The sequence below is a fragment of the Trichoplusia ni genome (genome assembly GCF_003590095.1).
Source record: "Trichoplusia ni isolate ovarian cell line Hi5 chromosome 21 unlocalized genomic scaffold, tn1 tig00002120_group20, whole genome shotgun sequence".
In the NCBI taxonomy this organism is placed as follows: Eukaryota; Metazoa; Arthropoda; class Insecta; order Lepidoptera; family Noctuidae; genus Trichoplusia; species Trichoplusia ni.
Genome location: NW_020799842.1, coordinates 1 through 19,374, shown reverse-complemented (window position 1 = coordinate 19,374; position 19,374 = coordinate 1). Strand labels below are relative to the sequence as shown.

Sequence of the window (19,374 nt, the reverse complement as noted above, 5' to 3'; positions counted from 1 at the left end):
GTTCGCGAGGATCCTCATACATTTCTTCTGCAACCTGAATAAAACATCTGCGTTTGTGCTGTTACCCCATAGTATTATACCATACACAAGCCAAGAGTGTGCGTATGCATAGTATTTTGTTTAGTTACATAAATTAATCTTTCGAAAGTGATACCAATTTTATGAAACAAACGGATAAATTTATGTCGCAATTATTGATGTCCTAAAACACGTCTCTTTGTTCAAATGTCAATTTATAAAGTACTATATAATCGAGTATCGTATGAAATATATACTGTGTTATTTACTTTACAAGTTTTATAGGGGAAGTAACATAATACTTTATGATTATATAATACTTAGAGATAAGCCACGATGTTCTCAAAATGCAATATACCTGCCCTGTTCAGTGTGAGTGACATTTGTTCAAGTTCGACAAGTTCAATGAAGTGTGGCCTGCAGCTATCCATTCCGTCGATGTTCGCGAGGATCCTCATACATTTCTTCTGCAACCTGAATAAAACATCTGCGTTTGTGCTGTTACCCCATAGTATTATACCATACACAAGCCAAGAGTGTGCGTATGCATATTATTTTGTTTAGTTACATAAATTAATCTTTCGAAAGTGATACCAATTTTATGAAACAAACGGATAAATTTATGTCGCAATTATTGATGTCCTAAAACACGTCTCTTTGTTCAAATGTCAATTTATAAAGTACTATATAATCGAGTATCGTATGAAATATATACTGTGTTATTTACTTTACAAGTTTTATAGGGGAAGTAACATAATACTTTATGATTATATAATACTTAGAGATAAGCCACGATGTTCTCAAAATGCAATATACCTGCCCTGTTCAGTGTGAGTGACATTTGTAACCCACAGTAGTTATAGAGTATTGATTTGTTGGAGTGGTCGCCGTCGGGCGCGAGTTGTCTCGTGTCTCGCACGACGCGCTCGGATGTCGCCGATGTCGATACAAGTACATCACTCACAGTCATAGTTAGTATTGATATTGAATACTCGTTTGATTGAGATTCAATTAGTGATATGAAATGTTTTATTGATAGCTATTAAGTACGAGTGGTGTACTTGTATTGGTATTTTGGATACAGGGTTATGTTTGTCCGTTAGTTAACCCCGGTGCTCCTGGCAGCCTAGCGATTTGCTTCACATCAATTTGTTTTCTTTACAACATAGTAAACGCGGATCTTGACTTTATCACCATATACGTGTGCCAAAAGCCTGTGTAAACAGATCGCTGGGCGGCTCCCTCCCTCGTGTGGTCACTCGTTGGTCCGGCGTCACGTTGTATTGTGGCGCCGCGTAGTTTTACTTAGTCAGTAGGAAGAGCGAAGACACATGACTTACCCAGTATTAATAAGGAGGTTTAATGATTTTTTTAAGGCTGTCGAAACGGGCCATTGACAACAACTGCTTTTACACATTGATAGGCATTCCTCTAATAGCGTTACATGTGTTGTTTGACGCCAGTCTGCGGAGTCGTCAACGGCCTGCTCGCTCGGCCTGCGCGCAGTGTTGTCTGACCGAGTGGAGAATTCAATGACGTTGTAGTCATTTGGCTAGAGCCCGCACATTTTTAGCTTACCAAAAAGTACTTAGTTTTATAATAAGCGTATACCAAAGTATATATATAGCAACTGCGTAGTTGGCGATAAACTGGCACTGATGTAAACCAAAGGCGTAGTCTCCGCTGCGTTCAGGCCAACACGATGTTGTTGTGTAGACAGGTGCAGTGTCCTACGTGCTATTACCTCAAGCAAACTCAGACTGCATTATAACGTTGAAAGTCTACAACGGTAGTTACGAAATTTCGTACAAATGGCTGACTGTGAATAAAATGTTTTGCTACATGTTACAAAAATATGTTAAAGCTGTTGCAACATTTTGTATGATAGAATAATTCGTGAATTGCGTTATTGTTTCCCAACGTGTCTTCCGATTTTGAGACATCGGCCTTTTATATGAAAATGACGGTTAATTCTTAGATGGAATGTTCCTAAATGTATATTCCAGAGCAGTGCGAAATAAGTGTTATTCAATTATAGGTATAGATGACCCGAGGGCCTGAATTAAGTACTGATAATGTCTACATAGTTAAATTGTAAATGTACAGTGGGCAAAACTGATTTGTTCTTAGTAAATTAAATTTTCATCTTGTGGCCACACGGCCACTCATGACTCTCTCAGAAACCACGTTTAAGAAATTCAAAGAGCCCAAAATATGTAAACTAAGCTTTCACACTAGTGTTTGGCTAGCGACAGCGTAAGAGTTCGATGGACGTATTTTCAGCAAACATTCTTGTATCTACAGTGACTGTAGACTGGACAAACGCTAGGATGAAGGTGTCCTGAGTGGATCACGACTCAGTTCTGCCGACCGTGCCGGGTGAAGGAACCGATAGTTATTCCTAATCTAAACAGGTATAGCGATGAATATATTTTAATGCCTCTTACGTATTAACTGTTGGAACTGAATGAAACGTTTTAGCCGTAGATTATTTAGTCTCGATATTTTAGTGATAGCTGTGCCCATCACGAATGTATGTAAGTGGATTTAAGTCGTAGCTCTAGGTGTACAGACACACAACCACCCTGTCTGTATACCGCATGTGTGATCATGTTGTAAGCCGCGTCCAGCACACGCCACTTGCAGTACATTCTTGTGAGCCTCGTATTACTCATGTTTGCCAAACTCAGTGCCAATAAGCATTTTACTAAATATAAATTATATTTAAGCATCATTTATCGTTTGTTAGCAAATTTAGATTAATTTTATTAATATTGAATCTATTAGAAATATTAACACTTTACTTAAGGATTCCTAATTAATATTTAAGTTTATATTGTTAATACGGATATCTAACAGACGTTATAAGGTATTATAATTTTATAGTAAGATGTGCCAATATAGATGATGTTTTGTGTACTTAAATACAAATAATATATTATGACGTTCAGGAATTGTTGTTTATAGTTGGCTGTATTTATGGTTGGCTCCCAGGCAATACAGTGAAAACAACATCTTGCTTCGGTTACAGCCTTATCCAAGCAACATGGTCACTATAAACAACATTATTTTAAGCCTAAGTATGATTTCCGCAAAGGCAGATAGATCAGTCACTTACTGAGCTCAGCACAGTTACTCTCGCCGCACTCTTCTCCTAGACACTCCCTGTGCCGGTATCACTGAACTTAAGGAATTGAACATGCACACACCTAGAATAGAAATGTTATTTTAGTATGCTGTCGCACGCACTTAGCCATAATATTATGCTCTACACATTAAAGTGCCTAGTTTAGAAACGAATAATTCGTATAACATTGTTTAATTAGTCTGTCTGTCGCAAGCGCCTGACGCCCGAGGCTTTCAGTCTACCCAGCAACATGCAAATCTGTGAGCAATACCTATTGACTGATGATTATTAAATAAATTATTGTAAATGTATTTATAAACAGAACGAGTCTATATTTTTTTAAGAAAAGTTGGAGTAACCTCTAAGCGGCGGATTAATAAAATGGATTTTAAAATTCCGCTCTGTTCTGCTGCGGTATGTGTGCCCGCCCCAATACCTGAGCCTCGGGCTTCAGCCGCCCTACTTAAATATATCTTTAATGTAGTCATAACTATCAGTTGCCAAGCACAGTCAATTTGGATTTAAAGCAATAGAGTCCATAGGAATTAGAGCCATCATGTTATTCTAGTATATTATGTTAATGTTAAATGGTACTGCCAGTCAGAATTCTTGCCAAATGCTAGTTAGTACACACTCCCGACATATTTCAGTAGTTAGATTGATGTTTCGTGTTTTAATTAACTTGATTGTATGCTGAATGCATCGCATAGTAGTACACAGGTAACACAGCACAGTGATGTTTGTCACGTTGTTTGATCACTTCTCTTCGTTTGAGCTCTCACAGCGACAGTAAGAGTGTTATTTGGGAAATTTGTATGTAGCGCCCATCTGAATTGAATAATAAATATAATGGTTTTACTCTTAAAAAAACCTCTTTTAGCCATATAAACGTAGACTGATTGAACATTTAAAGTAAGTTGTTTCAAAGCGTCTGTTATCTTTGAGTGAGCATAAAATGTTTATAAATCATTAGATTACATTGTACAGACATTTCTTGGCAGAATGTATTGGCATGTACTTATCTAATGTTTAAAATAATTCAGCAATATTACATGTAACCCGTTCATCGAACTGAAGCATTATTATTGTAATAAATAGAAATATATTTATTTATATACTAAATTGAAATTGAATGTTAGTTCATATCTAGTACATTTTGGATTGCATTTTTCTCATCGGGTTTTTTCCTAGTCTCCCGTACTACGATTAAAGAAACCAATCCTAATTTGATTAATAAATTAAAAGTGATAGTGACATAATATGTTTGACCTGACAACGGAACTTATTATGACATGTGTATAAATAAAACACCTTATAATTGGGAGTCCATTTTCTACATTTATTTGAGAACTATAATGCCTATTTTAATCCTTCTTATTTAAGCCATAAGATCCCAATTCACAATTACTCGATAGAGTTTTTAACCTCATAGTTGTTACATTTACTGGTCGAAGTTGGTTAATTGCAATCCCAATACTGTATGGGCCATATTAGATATTGAAAGGATATTATATTTTATATAAGTTTTAAAATTCTATAGATGTAATTTGTTATGGACTCATGTTGTATACAGAAAGTGTCTGTCGCAGTGTTTGTACCGTACTCGCCAGTTCCGGTGATTGGATTGTGATCTACTCGTAACGGACACAGTCACCCTCGTTGTTCCATTTCCTCAGTGAAACCAAACCATTGTATTGTCACCCTGTTTTCTGTAAAGTTTTATACTGATTTCCAAACAAGTTTGTTAGATAAATGACGATGTGAAAGTCATGTGTATTAATTTCTACCAATTAGGTAGTAAACGGATTTTTAATAAACGAATTAATAAACTATATTGGGTTTTATTAAAACAAACGACTTGTAAAAAATATTTATTTTATCTTTACTTAACCATTAAGAATGAAAACTTTTATGAAAACAATGTTTTATCGCGTCTTGTTTCATTTGTACAGATGTGGTGAAAAATACTTTCCTAAAACTAATATTTTAATACTACCCACAATAATTCTACAATACAATTGTACTTTTAACTCGTCATTATTAATACGAACGTAATATCACATCTATGTTTATGTAGTTTTAAAAACAATCCTTAAAATTACATAACAATCAGTCTAATAGCTAAAGGAAACTAATCTACTTCAAGTTTCCTAAAGTTGCCGGTGAGTCCTCGCATGGCGTCGCCCACAGCGTCTGCGCCCGCGCACGTGTTGGCGCCGGCCTTGAGCGCGGAGATAGCGCCCTCTCGCGCCGCCTCGCTGTACATCTCCAGACGCACGGCCATTTTGTCGTTCAAGAGTAACATGTCACGCTTGCTGGCTAGTTCTACTTTCCATAGTTCTGAAAATACAATAAAGGGCAAATAAGTATAAAATTAGTAGTTTTCAGATGATGCTCGCGTATTTTTGGGCTTTAACTCAGCACAAGTAAGAATAGAAATCAAGGCCCAACTTTTACTTAATTGTTGCCGCAAATAGGTATCATTTCTAAACATTACCAATCATCTCCTTCATGGGCATGATGCCGCCGTACTCCTTGGGCAGCAGGTTCTTGTCGATCTCGACCTCCTCCAGCGCGCTGTAGAGCTTCACTCTCTTGCGGATCTTGTCGGAGATGAGCGCCATGCCGAAGTCCAGCGCGAACTTTATGGTGGGATGAACATTTATGCCGTAGATCTCCTTGTGACGCATGGGAAGAGTGCGCTGCGAACGTAATATTAAGACATTTTTAGAAAACTATTTTCAAATACAGATACGAAGACGGCTTTAGACTTCAAAGTAACATTTACAAGCAGTGCTAGAGAAAATTGAGTTCGTGTAGAAACGTATTGGCTCAATCGAAGTGCTATTTAATGAAACTAATTTTATGATGATTAGAAGAGGTAAGTACCTAAGTTGATTATTACTATTCTTTCTCGAACATCTCTCGGTAAGTAGATTTGGGAAAATTGTGGTTTTTAGTTCAGCTGTTAAATGCCTTACACACCAAGAAGTTATCCAAGTTAATTAGGTATTGCCTAAAATGTTCTTGTTCTATATCAACAGTGTTTTATACCATTGGGCCCATCATACTGGTGAGAATTAAATTATATGAGAGGGAAACTTTTCCAACTTAAGTGTTTAGTTGTTCCCACTAGATATGCAGTACTTTACGCTTAAGGTAGCAGGTGTGGAACTACATAAAGTTGTACAGACCTCTCCGTTCTTGACAATTCTGACGGCCTCCTTGGGTGTGAAGAGCGTGAGGTGCGGGAAGCTGACGCCGCTGCCGTCCGCGTAGTGCACCACGCCGCGCACCTGCGTGTCCTCGTCCTCCAGCAGCGTCTCGTAGCACGTGCCCATGATGCGGCACATGTCCTGGTTCGTGTACTTGTAGGGGTCGAATACACCTGCGCGCCACACCATACATGTTATCAGCCAATCATACCGCAGAGCAACAAGTATCGTTGTCGGGTGCAATGAACGTTAATCCTCTGGATTTCAAATCAGGGATGTGAATCGTATTGGATATCAAATTTAACGTAATTCAGTAAGATCCTGCCATGACAGTACTGCATTACGTACTAAAAATAAGCAAGGATAATTATAAGAGTAAGATTTTCTAACAGTTTTAAATTACCCTTTGGTAATTAACTCTAATCTAAACTCTGACTCGGTCAATAAAAAGACATTTTATAATAAGTACATAAAACGAATGAATAAACATACGATGATTGTGCAAATAATTGCAGTGCATAGTGTCAAGGCTCGAGGAACGCTAAAAGCAATAAACGTTTCGCTATTAACAAAAGCTGTGGCTGGCACGGGCGTGTTTATTAGGTAATATTTTAAATGTAACATTTTTCACCGAATAGTTCTGGTGCTCACACAACCGTCACTACGTCGTGGATTGTCAAGGTTGTGAAACTCGAGAAGAACTCAAACCTTTATGAATTATAAATAATTCGTTTCACGAACTTTTTATCTTCACAAGTTCACAGCAGAGTTACATTAAACATGAGAACCAAAACTCAACACTTAGATACTAAAAGCTAAATATCTACTTACATAAACCCAAACCAAATAAATATATAATTATAAAATAAAATAATAAATAAAATGAATACTACTTGTATACTGTTGATGGTTATAATAAGGGTGTATATCTACCAGGCCTGTATATGACCACGCGACGACCCGCTTTGTCCTTGAACGGACTCACAAATATGTATCTGGAAATAAGAGAATAGAAAGGTTACTTTCCGGAGAATGGGGTGAACACTGTCCAGATCCATGTTTTTTTAGGAACTCCTCCTTTTTGGAAATTAATCCTTGTGTTGCGAGGAGGTTTCACAAACATTCAAGTCACATGGAATAAGAAACCCAGACTTGAGACAAGCGTTTGTGCAATCCACGAATGTTCAGTGGGTTTGGTGTGGCAACCTCAACCACTCGTCTATCCGTGTAGTCAAAATTGCCACCAGAGAGATTGCTTCTTTACATTTCTGTAAATGTTTTTCTATAAATGATGCGTCCAGCTTACCCTAAGTCGAGCAGTTCCATCATAACTGGCAGCTTGTAGTCGAGCTGGTTGAAGGCGATGCCCCACGACTGCCGCAGCAGGATGTAGCGCTCGATGGCTTCCTGCGCCATCGGCACGCTGAACTTCTTGGCGCGGAGGAAACGCAGCAAGTAGTTCGAATCTGTAAAATGCAAATTGAACTATGTAGACGTAGATATAGACCCTATTTTTGTATATATTTTACTCACAGACAATAGTTTTACGTTTCTATTGTTGTTATTTCGTTACTTTAAGTACTTACAAAGGTTAGCATTTCAGTAATGAACGCACACTTTTCAACCAAATCATTTAACGCTCGTAAAAAAATTCAACATTTCCTTCAAAATCTTTAACGACTATTGCTGTAACCGAGATTATGGTCGAGTGTGACAATTGCTTTTAAATATATTTTTAATTGAATGCAAATAAAAGAAATTTGTTATACCTTTACTGTGCTTGGCATACTATCCATTATTTCCTCACAAATAACTTTTAATTACTTTACTTAAGGTTTAACGGAATACCTCAGTTATTTACCAGGCAATACGTTTATTTAGCAAGAAACTCTTTATTATAATGGATGTATGAATACTCATGCGACAGCAATTCATATTGTACGGCCAATAAAGTAGGTACGTACCCATCCTGACCGCCATGAGCTTGGGGTTCTGCTCCATCCAGCTGCGCAGCGCGGCGAGGGCCTGCGAGCGCGAGTTCTGTGTCTCGCGCAGCTCATCCTCCGCTATCTTCTGCGTCTCGGCCGACAGCGGGCACTGGTACTCATCCGCCTCCGTCAGGTAACGCTTTGTGCTTCTACGGGACATGCTGGCTATTCTACAAACAAAATTAAAATAGTTTTTAAACAACCGTTATTCTAAGACTTCAATATCCGATCGCTTTGATTGTAACTTTTTGGGCAAAGTTTTGAATAGCACAAGGCTTGTATGTATTGAAATATTTGATGCCAATGCTAAAGAGGTCATTTAGAACAGCTAGTTATTTTATTATGGACGCCTTTGTTTCCTGTACGAGTATGTTTGCCTGTATTACACTATACGTCTGTGACAAGCGAATAGATCTTTATGACACCTTCGTTACGCAAAGGTTTTCTGCTTGTTAACCCGCGGTACCTACTGCATACCTCCACAAACCGGTGGATAGCGATAAGTGGCGGCTTTTACCCTAACACGTTCTATGTAGGTCTCTACGTAATACCTTAATAACATATTGATCAGAAGGAGGTTTGTTTTCTAAAGGATTTAGATGTTTGCATTCACGTGACTTTAACTTTAGTTTTCCAATTACGTTTACTCAAAACTGCGATGTTCCCTTGTATTTCGATCAATACTGGTTCTCTTTCTATTATGGTTCGAATTCTATAAATAGCTCTAAGGTTCTAAGTAAGGTTGCACTAAAATAATATTGTTATTGCGAGTTATGAGCAAAATAATTAAAAGCCCTGGGTGCGGCCGCGTCGCGTCTTGCCTTTTTATGACTACTTTATAGTCTAACGCGAACAAAACTCAAATTAATGTATTCTTAAACCTTTTGTTTTTCTATGAAAAAATAAAACAAATGCCTCAAAATTTGTAAAAAATATTGTTCTCGACCAGTAAATATTTACTCATCTCGCAGGTCAAGATCGCGCTCTGTCGAGTTCAGCACAGCGCGCTGCGCCCGCGCCGCTTGGGAAACACTCGTTTGCGAAGGCGTGCTATTAAGTAAACTTGAACTTATGCATTAAGTAACACTTCCACTAACATTAATTATATATTATGATAATGTGTTCGGCTTAGCCGACCGACGAGCGATTCGTATGCGTGGATATAATGTGTATCTTCTTTGACATAGATAACTATGTTATCGTGCTGGTGCTTTTTCACATTTTTTCATTGTTAATTTCAGTACCATTTTATTCACCGTTAGTTAAGTTCTAAAGTTAAAGTTAATTACGGTTAAAGCTTTTGTCGGGCCAATGTATCGTGACCCATTCGCCGGTCGTAAGTGTTGAGATCAAATAATGATGATAAGTCTACCAATCCTCGGTATCTGTCCGTAGTTTCACAATAAGCTTTCGACACACTTTGCATCCTCGTGTAGCAACTGCCGCTCGTTTCGTCTCCCATACTTACTTGCGATACTTGGCCAATCTTCGTTCGATCCGACTCGATATGATTTTTGGATTATGTAACTCGGTAATCTTAGTAGATTGGTTTCATTTTAGATTGCTCTATGTTCAGTCCTACTCGAAATTTACTTCTCAAATTGCAAGATATCTAGCACAAGATGTCTTCAAGAATGATTATTTTAATAAATGTAAATAGTTATGTCATGGCGTATAATTTATTTGTAGTAAGTTTTAAAGAAGTATTTGGAGTGACATACACTTTTTTAAAGTGCTGAGAGTATTCATTATTGTATGGAGCTTCAATCATTTCTCGGTAGAAATACTCAATAACTACGGAATAATTCTTCTTAGTTGCATGTTAAAATGTATGTCTATATTTAAGTATGTTTGCATCGTCTGGCGAGGGTAGGTATCGATTGTGAGGGGACGCGCAGACATTCCCCAGTCTTCAGCTACACTGCATTCAGGGTTACTAAATGAATATCGATTGAAACTAACTAATTACCGATGCCAAGGGATTTGGAAATGTAGAGAGTCCCGTATAACTTTGTTAATCATGAGCACAGTGAATATGTACCTATTAGTAGGCTTAAATGTTTGTAGTAAAAGAACTTTTGAACTCAAAAGATCACATTACCTAATATTGTATGTTTGGCACATATCAATAGTATAGATCAAGCCACGTCCGCTGTTGCAATTGTTAGCAATGTGCTAACATCGAGCGGCACACACTGTAACATAATTTCATTAATCAAGTAATTGTAGGTGTTACATAAGCTGTTTCAAGATAATTAGGGTATGACTGTGTCAGCCGAGACTTTGTTGTGAAACGATCTGCGCCCGCCTCACTCGCCTCACCCGGCCCGCCCGGCCCGCCCGAGGCGACCATGTGCTTTATTGGCACACGTCTGTAATGTGTGTCAAAGTGTTCAACACTTGATCAATTATCATGCTTTTACTGACAAATTTGAGAACCTAGATCGTAGAAAGCAAAAGCGATTGATGCCACTATTTTATAACATGTAAATATAAACATCCTTATAAACTGACCAAGCTCTACTGCTTGTACACGACATGGAAACAAAGATAAATTGTAACTCATAAAAAAAATATTACCTTTTACAATTGGTACTATAGAGTTTTAAGTTGACATTACTTTCCGCACTACTTCTTATGTGCCTTTGTCTGTGCGTTACGATAATCGGTATTCTAGAAAATAAACCTGTCGTATTCAAGATAGACACTCGGTGAAAAATGTGTGTACGAAAGAGTCATTGAATTTAATGCTTACAAACGGTTGCACTTTAAGTATTCAAGCGAGCTACTCAAACTTAACACACTACTCATAATGTCCCCGTTCTATTGAAATATGGAAGTCAGCAAAACTGGTAGTCTCACAGAGATATGTGTAAACATTACAAGAAGTTACACTTACAACACAACACATTCGGATATGAATAAGGTGCCGACGCAATCTGAGACAAACACCGCGGCCTATTGCTGCAGGCAAGGAATACAAACAGACGTGAGACTTGTGTAGGTCCATAAGAGAGGCAAACTATATTTTTGAAGCCGTACAACACGGATAGCAAGAAGTGCTCGGTCAATAGACTAATTATCATTCTAACGAAGGGGCTTGTTATCAAACACCGAATTTAGGTGTTACCTTGAATTTAATGCTCTTTCTATATTAATATACTATACTTATTTTTAAGTTTCCGCACCCAAGGGGTAAAAACGGATCTGACTTTCCGGCCGTACCAGGATGTATTTCTGCTGCCTCTACATTTTAAGGAAAAACACATCAAGATCGAAGCTAAGCGATAGACATAATAATTAATACATTCAAAATTAATGGTCTCTCAACCGAGAGAACCGATTTGTTCTATAGCCAACTTGTGCAGAGCCACGGGACGGGTCTATTCGCACTTAACCGAATTTGTTCAATAGGTAAGCATGAACGTGGTATTACAATATAAATTTTATGACGCTTTGTCTTTCGACGTCCACTATGTTAAGTTTTTCTTTTGCCACCAGTTTATTAATTGATCATCCACATGTATCTCCTCATAAATCTTTCAGAAAAAAGAACGTGTTATTCACTTCATTTCGGAATCATGAGGGCTTTTAAAGTATATATATTAGTAGCTACACTACGCTATGTATGACGCTCGTGAAACATTAGCTGTTGGGAAAATTAAATAACTTTCCATAATACGGTAGAGTTGTTAAACATTAGCCTATATGTCAAAACAGTTCGTTGTCAGTTGCAAAAGTTATTGTCAAAGAATATTGTACCACTGAACGTTTGGGAAGCACTTTTAGTTGGTACAAACATCCATTTGTTCTTTTCCGAAGCACCTATTGAAGAAATATTTTTGCGGATACCTGTAGGTCTACTGGTCTAAAGGACCGTAACTAGCTAGCTTCCTTTGTGTTATTTTATTAATCACTGGCAGTTGCCCGCGACTTCGTCCGCGTGGTTAGAAGATATGTACCTATAAGTTATAACACATCGGTTTACAATATCGCAATTTTCTTACGGAACCCTATTATTTTTGAAATAAATTATAGCCTATGTTCAACAGGGATAATGTAGTTTCTTAACAGTAAAATATTTTTTCAAATTGGTCCAGTAGTTTCGAAGCCTATTCGTGTCAAACAAACAAATCCTTCCTCTGTATAATATTAGTATAAGTATAGATGCCTGCCAAGGCTTATTACCTCAGTTAGCATTTAGGATTCTGGGTACGTCTGAATATAAGCACTTAACCGTCTTATTACAAAAAAGAAACACATATCTTTGCCCAGGCATACACATTCTGTAGGGGATAAATTCGTAGATAGAGTAAGGCAGATCTAACATCTTAGAAAACGTTATTTATCATTCAAATATTGGAGCTATCAGTCTCTACGGGCACAAGTCTTTGTAATCAAAATATATCTTTCACTTTGTCACAATTTTTTGAAATGACCTAAGTAAGTTGACCTAAGTATAGTTCACATAAGAACTTAAGACCATTAAGGATAAATGTGTTACGGGGAACATAGAGAGAGCGATCCAGCTTTTACGACTTGTCGTAAACCGTTATTAGAGTATGATCAGCACATATTAATTAAAAACCATTCGAAGACAACATTCGCGCAATAACTGTGAGGACATTCGCTTAGCTTAAAAGTATATGAATCTAGAAATTGTATAAAAATGTATAAATCATTTTATATATAAAAAATCATTTTAATGGTATAAAATTGAATAAATAAAACACTTACATGGGCGGAATAAATGACAATCCAATGATCATAAAAAAACACAATATTTAAATATCAATAAAAATATACTGATATGATAAAGTGAAAGACAATAAACTGAATAAAAACGTAGTAATAGTAAAGTGCATAGATAAATTCACTGATAAATCCGCAATAAATATTAAGTTTAAGAAAGGTGACTCACTTGTTGGGCGAGGAGTTAGGTATCGGATCACTAAGGGCACGTTTGCGTTGCTGCGAGCGCGGCGCGGCACTGCTGGCTGTGGCTGGCCGGCGCGGCTGTTTTGCTTGCAGGCGCAGGTTGTTGCGCTCGTCGACACTACGCTTCCACCGCCGCACATACCTACATATTTGCGGTTTTCAGTGAATGTTGCTGAGATTGCCAACATTTTTTCATTAATTGGAAGTGCGTAAGTATTTTTGATCTGCTCTCCAAGTCCATGCCGACATGATCCATTCAACAAATTTAGTTTAAGAATTAATATCTACGTTGTAGGTACACACAACTTAGTTAGATAACCTACGAACACTGACAAAACGATCTAACCAAAATTACCAAATGATTTGGTTAGTCATTAGTACTCTGCTACAATTCTGCATAGGGCATGTAGCAGCCGACTTAATGCTGTGTTTATAACTTCACCTAAACCTGACTGAACTCTATTTTTTCACAATTTCTATTAGAAACTTCACACCAAATGTTGTTATTCCCTGAATAAAGTTTAGTTTGGTGTTCATTGCAGCTATTGTATAACTAACGAAAATCGTAGTAAGTCGATTAAGGTCATCTCTGCGTACCAAAATCGCAGATAAATTATACGCCGTTGTTGAAAAACTCGCAACAGTTTGGGACAAACGTGTCACGTAACAAGTACAATTAATATCATATTAGCAGCGGTACCGCTGTCATAGCTGGGCTAGCTATGAGCCATCAGACATGGTATTTTGGTAAAATAATATATCTAATAGGAAATATTGGAATCTGCAATCGCCAATACCCAGGCAGCTGGCGTGGTGATCAATGCCCAAGCCTTCGGTGCATTCAAATGAAAAGCCACTTCTTAAATCGAAGTTAGTTTACCATATAATATTGAACATTCCACAAGAAACCTGAGTGCACATTTTGTGAATGAGAAGGTTTCGTAAGAAAAGAAGACACTCGTTACAAATTAAGTGAAGTATAATTTACTGGCAGTTTGCTAGTTATATAAACTGTAACATCATTTGCTGCAATTATTTCACGAGCGTAATTAGTCTCAGTAGGAGTTTCTGATTAGAACCAAAGATACCAAAAACGAATGGATTTTAGTAGCATATGGGTCTCCTTCAAATAGCAAAACGTTCTTTTACCAGTAAAGTAGAATAAACTTTCGTTTCCGCTGAAATATATAATAAAAAATAAGTAATTAGGTTCCATCATTCAACAGTTTTCGTTAGTATCAAAAATATGAATTGTTTTTAATAAGATTGAAGAATGATGAGGTACTGCGATTACTGCTTGGACTCTACATTGATCGCAGAAATTTTAGAGTTATTAAATCATTAACGAAATCGTGCTAAGTTTCTTTTATAATCTCTTTGCACCCTGAGAATCGTCGTCTGCTCTGCAAAATTAGGTACAGCAGGCATAAAGTTAGCATCGTAAGAAGAGCTGTTACGGTGAACAGACGGCATTGACAATGGCTAAACACAGATAAAACATTGTAACACACATGTAAAACTTTCTGTAATGTTCTGATTGTCAACTCAAATAACTATTTAAAATGATTTGTCTTCATAGGTACCTAACATCTAATTAAATGTATTTTTATGAAGCTCAAAATAAACAATGACACAAGCAATCTTTGAGGGTTATAAAATGTGTGATATGGCGGAGATGGTATTGATTTTAGAAATTAGTCATCGCTGAGTAAATCTTCATATTTTAAATCCATATGATCAGTATTATTAATTCAACTTGAAATGTTTGATTGTGTAAACAAGAATAAAGCCGCAAACATTTTTAAGAAACCTCATTTAAATTGCTAATTCTTTTTTCATGTTTAGAAATGATTGGCAGAAAGATACTTCGATAACAATGTCATAACTCTGCGTGAAACAATTATAGGTACGACTGAAAACAATAGCTTTTACTCAGTAAGGTAGAAAGAGATAGTGATATGTAATCATAACGGAGTAAAGCAAGATGTAGATAAGCTGCAGCTGAACGGACGCGTTACCACACACTTATGTCATGCAAAAGGCGCTGCGACCACACTGACCCACATTCATTTATTATAAGAACCTTAAACGCCGTCTTATTAATATTATTTCGACGTCCGATAACCTAGATAGTTCTTTATTTCGCATAAATATTAAAAAAAATGTACCTAATTGTACTCGCTGAAATATTACTTAAACAAATATGACGTGCGTAATATATATGCATGCGAGTTAAAAAAAAAATGTAACGCAAAAACGTTTTGAATGCGAATGAGCTGTTCTTTTACTGTAACAGTAATTTGTTTAATCCACAACAAACTTTTTTTTTCAAATAATCACACGAAATCATTCGACTCGGCATCAGTCTCGCGCGGGTTATCTGCGCTTAATCTCCGCAAGCGACACCAAACGAAAGCCATTCTCTCATCTGGTCAAGGTTATCAACAAACGCAACTTAAGTAATTATTTCGTGTGTTTTTGTCACATTTTTACTAAGAACTATAAACTACATAACTGTCGCATTAGGTTGGTGAAGTAAATCAATATCAGCATAACGTCCAAGTTATTCTAAGTGAACTATGAACTGCTACAAAAGTTATTTTCATGATTCAGTAATACAAAGTATTTGATTGTATACGAATGCACTAAGCTTTAATTCGGTTATGACTTAAGTGAACATTAAAAGTGTATCACAGGGTCACGTTCTAGGTCACGCAGACAATTGAATGAAGCCTAAATAAACAGACTGGTTAAGATTGCGGACGGTTGCATCACAGTAAGTAGCTGCCAGTTACTTTCCTATGAGGCCAGCCCGCAGCCGCGAGCCGGGGCTCTCCACGGCTTGTTAGCCGCGGTCATTATACACATATCAGTGCTATTAATGCAAGCTATTTTACATCTTGTATTGCATGCTCGCTCACCTCAAACTATATAAAATGAAACCACCAAATATAAATTAATAACATTGATATTGTACATGAAAATAAGTTATTTTTTATAAAATTCGATGCAATCGTCTTGCTGAAACATAAATATGATTGCGAGTCCAATCAAAACGATTAGGTAGTGCTTCTGCGATAGTGCTCGCGTGTCTTCTAGTGGCTGTATGTTCCATATTCGCCTCCGGCCCGTCATCCTACAAGTAAACAGTACGAGTATTTAAAAGCTTCCGTTCGTGTTACAACGACTTCTTTTAAATACACTTTCAGCTGTTGGCAAATTTGTCAAGTCTATATAGATGTTGTCTGATGATAGTATAATCTGTATTAAAACAATTACCTTTATTCGTATTTGACGCTTGCACTCGTGTTTAAATAATATGTCTCTCGAGAAATGCCATTTCAGTAATAAACATTTAAGATTTGGGACATCTGAAAAAAAAACTTCGTTAAAACTTACAAATACTTAAACAGTGGATGGAACTTCCAACATTTAACAGGATTCGGTTGCTTCAGACTATATGTATCAATTCACATCGAAAAGTAATATCACATGAAAACATTAACAGTATTACATTTTGTGCCCAAGTCTGCTTTATTATATACCTATCCTTTATTATTTTGTAGGACGTATCAAAACCTGTTAAATGAAACGTGCGAATGGTTAACTCAAATATTATTTGAAGAAGCTTTTTAAATAATCTGCGTTTACTTAATAAACGTATGATTTGACCGGGCGTCCTTCAGTGCCGGCGGTTGCGTGATCGAGTGTTTTAGCTAAAGTACACACGAGCGTTACGACACGGAGTGTGTGCCAGGTCCCATTCCTCAAGGTCCAGCGGAGTCTCGTATATAGAGGACCTGTACCGGTAACTACTCAGTATGTTTGTCGCCGCAAATTAGAAGAAATGGCCTCAAAAGTTGAGGCTTTTGAGGCGTTTGCGGACTATTGCTTCGATCATCACCTTGAAGGGCATCTGGGACGCCGCTCGGGGCGCCTCTCTGGACGTCTCACGACGCTCCTCTCGGGTTGGCTCTCGGGCAGCGCCTCGACCTCCTGCTCCCAGCACGATGTCAGCATCCTGCCGAGCTGAGCCACCAGCATCACCAGCACGGTGAAAGCCATGGCGATACATAATATATCCACGATGTTCACGTCCTGGCATGCAATGCCAGAGATTCTTGACATGCCAGTTTGAAGTTTCGCACTGAAATAAATTTAATGCCTTTAGAATTTTCTTACAAGGAGATAAAAAGTTTCTGACCAACGAAACGAAAAAAATAACGAAAATATGAACCTCGTCACTCCACGATAGGTACACATTACCTAATATTACTATCGACAGTACCTAGACTACCTAGAGTTAGAAAATGATGAGATAATATAATAGAATTAAGTAAGTAATTAGTACCTATGGCCAGAGTTATTCATTATTTCATGAAATCAGTGGAGAGCGCTATGTATAAGGGGCCCTAAATGGATGACCAGTAGCTCGCATAGTGTTTACCTCATCTTTCAAAACCTAATATGTAGTTCGCCTCGAGTCACGTCTCTCCGGGCGGCTGCTTGCGCTCGACGCCCCTCTTCCAGTCACTATCTTACAAAGACGAGCTAGGACCACCAGCACTACGGTAAAAGCAATGGCTACACAGAATATGTCCAATATGTCTACTTCCTCACATCCAATATCAGTGAATTTTGAAAATCCAGACTGAAAGCTCAAACTGAAATCAAATAAATACCAGGTGAATTCTTAAACGTTACGTCGATTCGGAACGGAAATTAAAAAATATTAAACTACATAATATATCTCCTCATTGTACTCATGCCTGCTCTTCTAGCCAAGTGTAAGGCAGTTTCCGCATTACCAATAATAATTATATCAATTGACTTCAACGTTTGTAGAAATAACACTTGGCAGAGGAGCAGATGTTTTCAAGTCTAGCTACAGTAGCTACTTGTTCATTGCCTGTGTTACAATTGAGCATAATTATACTGGCGAAGGAACTACTCACGAGGAATCAAGGCGTTCTAAATCTTCTGTAAAACATTCTTCCGAACAGGGCATGCCTGTCAATGATGCGCGAGATAAGTCGGCAGCAGAAAGGTATTTCTGCCTCAACTGTTGACATAATAAAGCGACGAATGATTGTATGAAGGAGATTGGATTGGTACCATGGTCCCAGACGGCCGGAGCTCGTCACGTGTGTACCTGGGTAGGGTTCAGCGGGACGCGCGTCGCGGGCGCCTCTCGGGCCGGGCTCCAGAGCGTCGTTCCGCGCCTCTGCCGGGGCGCGCCTCGGGCCGACCGTTTGTCGCCCCTCCTCCAGTCACCATTTTGCAAATCTGAGCTACGAGCATCACCATCACAGTGAAAGCGACGGCCACGCATATAATGTCTACTATGTTTACTTTCTGACATGCTATATCATGGAATTTTGAATATCCAGACTGAACGCCAGCACTGAAATCAATAAACACGTTAACTACGGTGAGCCACTCCACTGACTTTCAGTCAGAAAAGAGGGTTTCAAAAATTTATTTTTTGTGGTCATAAGAAATTCGTAGAATACAAAAAAATATACCTTTCTACTTGTAGGGTTGTCTGGAAATCCCTGTAAAAGAGCAAAAAAGATTTTGGTATCATGAGACTGAATGACATGACGAGAAAATGCTACATGACTATCTCTTTAGTACTTGCTTCTATGTTTTGCCGCAAACAGATTGTGTCAAAAATAAAATAAATATCCATGGCCACGTGACAGGCGTGCGGCGCGTGGCGCTGTGCAGCACGTCACGAGCCGCGGCCACCCTTACATAACTATCATAACACCAGTCTCGCTGCAGCTACGGTTAAAAAATAATTCGGTCCGCTTACGTTAGATACGGTTGCCAAATTGTTATAAAGATCAGCTGTTTCTCAATACAGCTACTTGTTACGCGGTCGTGAGGGCAATGGCGTACGTTGCATATGATCTTAATGTAGAGAAACTTCCATAGTGTGAATAGGTTGCCAACAATGGAGTTAGGAGTTACACACTATAATGAAATGTAAAGATCCCCATAGAGATGTTCCGCTTGACATTTCATGTTGCTTGTATTTAAGGGCAAGTGTTATTCTACTACATAGAATATAGGGGGCCATGTT

The 19,374-nt window shown here is 37.9% G+C and overlaps 1 protein-coding gene and 1 long non-coding RNA gene across 3 annotated transcripts; both read right to left on the bottom strand.

Annotated features, from left to right (window-relative positions):
• Positions 1–5,003: 5,003 nt before the first annotated feature.
• Positions 5,004–13,766, bottom strand: LOC113506653 (alpha-tocopherol transfer protein-like). 2 transcript variants are annotated; one of them, XM_026889482.1, is made up of 7 exons: positions 13,270–13,766; positions 8,325–8,518; positions 7,667–7,826; positions 7,294–7,355; positions 6,340–6,533; positions 5,643–5,847; positions 5,004–5,485 (listed from the first exon to the last, which is right to left on the bottom strand). In XM_026889482.1, the coding sequence occupies exons 2-7, from the start codon at positions 8,506–8,508 to the stop codon at positions 5,277–5,279; spliced, it is 1,014 nt and encodes a 337-aa protein (XP_026745283.1). In that variant the 5' UTR covers positions 8,509–8,518; positions 13,270–13,766; the 3' UTR covers positions 5,004–5,276. The 2 variants fall into 2 exon arrangements, with proteins under 2 accessions (XP_026745283.1, XP_026745282.1); XM_026889481.1 differs by lacking the exon at positions 13,270–13,766 and adding an exon at positions 13,086–13,248.
• A 2,470-nt stretch (positions 13,767–16,236) lies between these two features.
• LOC113506654 lies at positions 16,237–18,893 on the bottom strand. The gene is made up of 7 exons (XR_003401744.1): positions 18,812–18,893; positions 18,439–18,690; positions 18,242–18,348; positions 17,734–17,950; positions 17,191–17,433; positions 16,566–16,657; positions 16,237–16,422 (listed from the first exon to the last, which is right to left on the bottom strand). It is a non-coding gene; the product is annotated as an uncharacterized LOC113506654 (long non-coding RNA).
• Positions 18,894–19,374: the final 481 nt, after the last annotated feature.